General features: G+C 59.9%; 1 protein-coding gene across 1 annotated transcript in view; it reads left to right on the top strand.

Moving 5' to 3' along the window:
- Positions 1-1,031: 1,031 nt before the first annotated feature.
- Positions 1,032-5,373, top strand: part of FCER2 (Fc fragment of IgE, low affinity II, receptor for (CD23)) — a 9,326-nt gene continuing 4,984 nt past the window's right edge. The window contains exons 1-6 of the mRNA XM_005864909.2: positions 1,032-1,260; positions 3,165-3,279; positions 4,010-4,129; positions 4,434-4,487; positions 5,052-5,114; positions 5,312-5,372. Of these exons, the coding sequence (XP_005864971.1) occupies positions 3,258-3,279; positions 4,010-4,129; positions 4,434-4,487; positions 5,052-5,114; positions 5,312-5,372 (320 nt within the window). The 5' untranslated portion in view covers positions 1,032-1,260; positions 3,165-3,257. The remainder of the gene's footprint in view (positions 1,261-3,164; positions 3,280-4,009; positions 4,130-4,433; positions 4,488-5,051; positions 5,115-5,311; position 5,373) is intronic.

Here is a 5,373-nt window from a genome sequence, read left to right as displayed (position 1 = left end):
GGTCCCTCCAGGCCTCATGCTGTCCTTTGTCCACCCAGCAGCCCCCAGTGGCCTCTCTCTGATGCCCACTCGACACTCTTCCCTATTTAAAGCGGTCACCCTCTGTCCCTTGGCAGCCATGCAATGGGTTCAAGCCCCCATTAGCCCAGATCAAGGTGGGGGGGCAGAATGAGTGTCCCAGCCCACCGGTCGTTCAGTCAGGAGACATGTACAAGGGCTCCAGACCCCCATGCTGGGGACACAGGTGACAGACAGGGCAGCGCGTGCTGTTGTCATGGAGCCCACGCTCCCCGGGACATTCCAGCCAGGACCCTCCCCGTCTGGTGGCTGCCCGCTCAGGTCTGGTTGGGGCATGGGGCACAAGGGGGCATCCTCCAGAGTGAGAGCCAGGGTGTGGAGCCTGGGGGGAGAAGGCGGGCCACCCGGGAGTAGGGTGTTTGGCACTGGGCAGTCCCCGATTGAGAGTGGGGGTGGGTTTAAGGGTCAGGGGACATGGTATAGGGCAGCGGTCGCCAACTGGTGGTCTGAGGGATAAAGAGTGAGAGATGGGTAAAGTGCCAAGGAGTCCCTGTAGATACAAGGCCAGGTGGCATGATGGTTGGGGCTTTAGACTTGAGACTCACATTGTCTGAGTTCAAACCCTGCTTCTGCCACGTATGAGCTGTGTGACCTTGGGTACGTTATTTAACCTCTCTGTGCTTCATGTCCTCACCCATAAGGCAGCCTTGGTGACAAAGCATCTACCGTATAGGGTGATCATGAACATTAAATGTGTTACTACATCTAGGCTGCTAAGAAGTGTGCTTAGTACATGTTGCTACTAAATTAAACTGTACAACAAAATTGCCAATATCTGACCACAATTTTAACACGTTATCTCACGTGTCTTTCTTTCTCTTTTCTCCTTCCCTCTCCCATTCTCTCCCCTCTCCCCGCCCAGTCACTCTAGTTCAAACCCTGGCTCTACCACTCACCTCCATTAGCAGTTTGGGAACGTGGGTGACGTCTCTGAACCAGTTTGCTCACCTGAGACAGGGAGATAATAATAGAAGGGACTCTGCCGGGCTGTGGGCACAGAGGCGGCCAAGCGTGGACGCGCTCATCCGGGTGCGCCCACGATCAGGTCTGTGAACACAGAGCCGGGCGGCTCTGTTCTCAGGAGAAAGTGTGCCTCCAGGCCAGCTCCTCACCGCAGCCTGCGGCCTCTGCAAGTGGCCCCAACGGACCGGGAGGACAGCAACTCACACAGGACGCATAAGCGTGAGTGTGAATGTGTGATGCTTGTCACTGTGCAAGTGTGTGCCTGTGTGTGCGTGCCTCTGAGGGGTGCCCGTGTGAGTGTGTGCCTGTGTGTGCGTGCCTCTGAGGGGTGCCCGTGTGAGTGTGTGCCTGTGTGTGCGTGCCTCTGAGGGGTGCCCGTGTGAGTGTGTGAATGTGTGTGCACACGTGTGACTCCGTGTGTGTGTATCGGGGCTGGTGGTGGGAAGTGGACCTTGGTTTGCTAGAAGAAACGAGCTCTGGGCTGAGTCTCGCGGGATCACCAAGAGGAGATGTGTCTGGGGAAGGGCAGGGCAATGGTGACGGGTGTCCTGGACAGACCCTCAGGTGCGCAGGGACCCGGCTGGGCAAAGTGGAAGCCAGCCAAACAGATGAGTTAGGCGTGTGCACTGGGGGCTGGTGATGGAGGGCCCTGGGGAGCCATGGACGGTTGTAAGCAGAGGCAAGAGTTCTCGTGCTGGAAAAATGGCCTGGTTTCTGCACCGGCACCTCGACGCTTGCCAGCAGATGCCCGTCAGGAGGCCATGGCCCAGGTGGTTGAGCAAACAAGCTTCAAGGTCACAGTTCCTGGGTTCAAGCACTGGGAAGGGGCAAATCACTTACCCTCCCAGCTGTCCGCTCCCCACCGGTGGGTCACTGAGCAGCTATGCATGCCGGTTTCTCACACCCCTTGTACTTCATCAGTGGAGTCAGCACTCACTCGCCCCAGTTTACAGAGAGCAAACTGAGTCACTCATCCAGGGAGAAGCCAGGACTCGGCCCCAGGTCTGACCAGCTTGGGCTCAGGCATGTCCCGCCACAGAATGGTGACATTCTGGCCTCCTCCAAGATGACAAATACTTGGTTCGAGCTGCCAGTAATCAGAGCCTGGCAGCCCCACATCGTCATTCCCCCAAGGCTCAGAGAGGGGAAGCCACTTGCCATAGTCACACAGCAAGCGGGGCAGCCAGCGACCCCCAGGCTTGTCTGACCCAAAGTCCACGCTCTTCAGCACATAGTAGGTGCTTTAAAGTCAAGTGACTTCACCCTGGCCAGTGTGCTAAATGGTTAGAACATCAGGCCCTCATACCAAAGGGTCGCAGGTTCAACTCCCGGTCAAGGACATGTACCTGGGTTGTAGGTTGGATCCCCAGCCCAGGTCAAGGCACCTGCTGAAGGCAACCAATTGATGTGTCTCTCTCACATCGGCGTTTTTCTCTCTCCCCCTCTTTCCCTCCCTTCCACTCTCTCTAAAAATCAGTGGAAAGATCCTCAGTGAGGATTAACCAAAACGAAATAAAAGCAAACGACTTTAAAGATGTTTGGAAAGGTTGGCAGAAGAGGTAGCTGCGGCCTGGTGACCGGCACAGAGTAGGTGCCTGATAAAGGCTTGGCATCTGAAGACCCACTGTGTCCAGCCTGTGCTGGAAGCCTCGTGTACAGTATCTCCCATGATCCCACCGTGGCCTCATGAGCTGGGCCCCATTTTAGTGGGGAAAACTGAGGCTCCGAAAGGTTGCGTCCCGGGCCAGGCTGCACAGGCAGCAAGACTGCCCAGCGCTGAGGACAGGCCTGTGTGCCAGGCCGTTCATAGAGAGCCGACACCCCCGAGCAGCGGGATCTTAATATAGTCATTTTATAAAGAAGGAAATTGGTTTTGCGGCTCAGCCACTCGCCCGGGTCACAGGTGCACGCTCACTGAGCCTATGCCGTGTACCTCCCATGGGATGGGCCTGGGCGCTCGACTCTGGCCCGGAGCCTGCGACCCTTCGCACCAGCCATGTCTCCTTACACTGACGCCTGGCCGTGAGCGAAGCAGCATCCGCGGGTTCTCACTGAGCGTCTCCGCCTCAGATGCTGTCCTGTGCCGGGGCCTAGAGCTGATGTCCCCCCCCAACCCTTGTTAGAACACAGATCCCAGCCACAGCTGTGACTGAGCCGTCGCGTGGACTGTCGTGGCAGTGGGAGCACCCACCGCTGGGAGGACCCCGTCAGCTGCCATGGAGGAAGGCTCATACGCAGGTGAGAGGACTCTCTGGCGCTGACATTGGCACAAGCCAGAGCCCCGACCTCCTCCTTCCACCCCGGCTCCTGGGCCCTCCCGGGAAGAAGAGTGAATTTCTAGGAAAGGCCCACTGTGGGGGGGCGGGCACAGAGCCACTCAGAAGGGGGAGCCGGGCTACCTCCCTGCTCTGACTCAACAGCCTCCCAACAGCAAGGCGGCTCCAGCTGGGGCCCGGAGCCCAGCCGGGTGGAGGAGCAGGTCGCAGGGGACTCAGAGCACGTGAGGTTCAGCGTGATGAACCCTCACAGCCAGGATGAGGGGCGGGGGGCTGGACCTGCAGTGGAGCATCAAGGTAGAGTTTTGTGGGGGCAGGAGCTCGGGTGAGGCCTGGGGTCCTGACATTAGTGGGGGTGGCTGAAGCTGTACAAGGGCAGAGGGGCAGGAGAGCTGGGGGGCTCGGCCACCTGCGGAGGAGCACACGGAGGAGCCCCCCCCCCCCCGTGGGTCTCTCTGGAAGGGCCTGGCCCAGGGTCAGGCTTGCTGACGGCTGCAGTTGGGGCGGAAGGAGCAGCAGATCTGGGGTTGGATGGGCAGATGCGCAGGTGGACACGAATGTAGAGGGAGGGGAAGAGGGGAAGGGGGGCTCTGGCAGGCTCCCTGGCCTTGGGGCCCTGAGCCCGGGGAAGGGACAGGGCGGAGCGGGAGCCCAGCCTCACCCTGCGCCCTCCTCGCCCCCTCCCCTGGCAGACGTCTGGCAGCTTCGCAGAGGGCGGCGGCAGTGCTGCAGGCGCGGGACGCAGGTTGCGCTGTTGGGGCTGGTGACGGCCATACTGTGGGCTGGGCTGCTGACCCTGCTTCTCCTGTGGCGTGAGAACACCCCCAGCCCCATGGGCCACCCCCCTGTTCCCTCCCAGACACCCACTCCAAGATCCTGGGCCCAGCACCTCCCTGGGAGCCAGTTCTCCCAGCACGGCTCCCACTTTGCCCCTCCAGCCCCTCTCACGTCTCTTGCTCCCCTCTCAGGGCCCCCCTCCCACTCAGCAACCCCATCTCCCGCCCTTTGGGCACCTCCCACATGATATCCCCGAGGCCTCCACCCCAGCTGGCAGGCAGGCTGTGGGCCGGTGGGGCAGCTGAAACACCTTCCTCTCCTCCCCTCTCCCCTGCCCAGACCGGGACACCGTGCAGGGCCTGAGACAGCTGGAGGACATCACTGCCCGGAACGGTATGGGGGCGGGGGCAGCGTGGGAAGGGCTAGGAAACCCGGCTCTTGTCCTGCTTCTGCCACTGACCACTGTGGGATGTGGGAGGCGAACTGGGCTCCAGTGTCCCCCCAGGAACCCCAGGGTCAGCCTGTGTCCCTCCTTCCCATGTGGGGGTGAGCCCAGTGACTCTCGGAGGGCAGGGGAGGGCTCTGAGAAGCGCCTGGTGAAATGTTATGTAACTGCTCCGCGCCTCAGCTTAGTCACCTGTGAAATGGGCATCATTTCTGTGCTGTGAGGTGGAAACGAGCTGAGATTGTGCAGCACTTAGAAGGCCCCTAACACCCAGTGAGCTTTCACTAAATGCCTGCCGCTTTTACATTTAATTCTGGGGCAGGAAAGGCACACAAATGCTTTCTATTGCCGGCACCTTCCTGAGTACTATTGCCACCAAAATTAAAAACCCAAAGCTGCAGCCACTGTGACTGTGTGAGGGGGTCCCTGCACTTGGGGCTGGGGGAAGGGGTGGGGGGTTCAAGGACCTGCCTGCCTGGCTCCTGAGGACACGTGTTCCCTCCCCTCCCCAGTCTCTCAGGTTTCCAAGGACATGGAAGGACATAAGGGTGACCAGATGGCCCAGAAAGCCCAGGGTGAGTGGCTTCAGGGGGGGTCTGGGAGAAAGAGGAAGGGAACTGGGGGAGCCTGTGGAGACAGTGCTGCAGACCACCTGTGAACTGCAAAGTGAGCAGGCGGCCCTAAGCCCCAGGCTCGGAGCCAAGGGGGCCTGTGTGGGGAATGGGTGGCCCTGACAGATTTGCTCACCACTGAGCCCTCTGCCTGCAACCAGTGGCCCAGGTGCTGCAGAACATGGAGGAAATGCAAGCAGAACAGAAGAGAATGGAAATTCAG

This window comes from Myotis brandtii, unplaced genomic scaffold (assembly GCF_000412655.1).
Source record: "Myotis brandtii unplaced genomic scaffold, ASM41265v1 scaffold193, whole genome shotgun sequence".
NCBI classification, from domain to species: Eukaryota; Metazoa; Chordata; class Mammalia; order Chiroptera; family Vespertilionidae; genus Myotis; species Myotis brandtii.
Note: the sequence above shows the minus strand (reverse complement) of the source record. Positions and strands in the feature narration are given on the sequence as shown.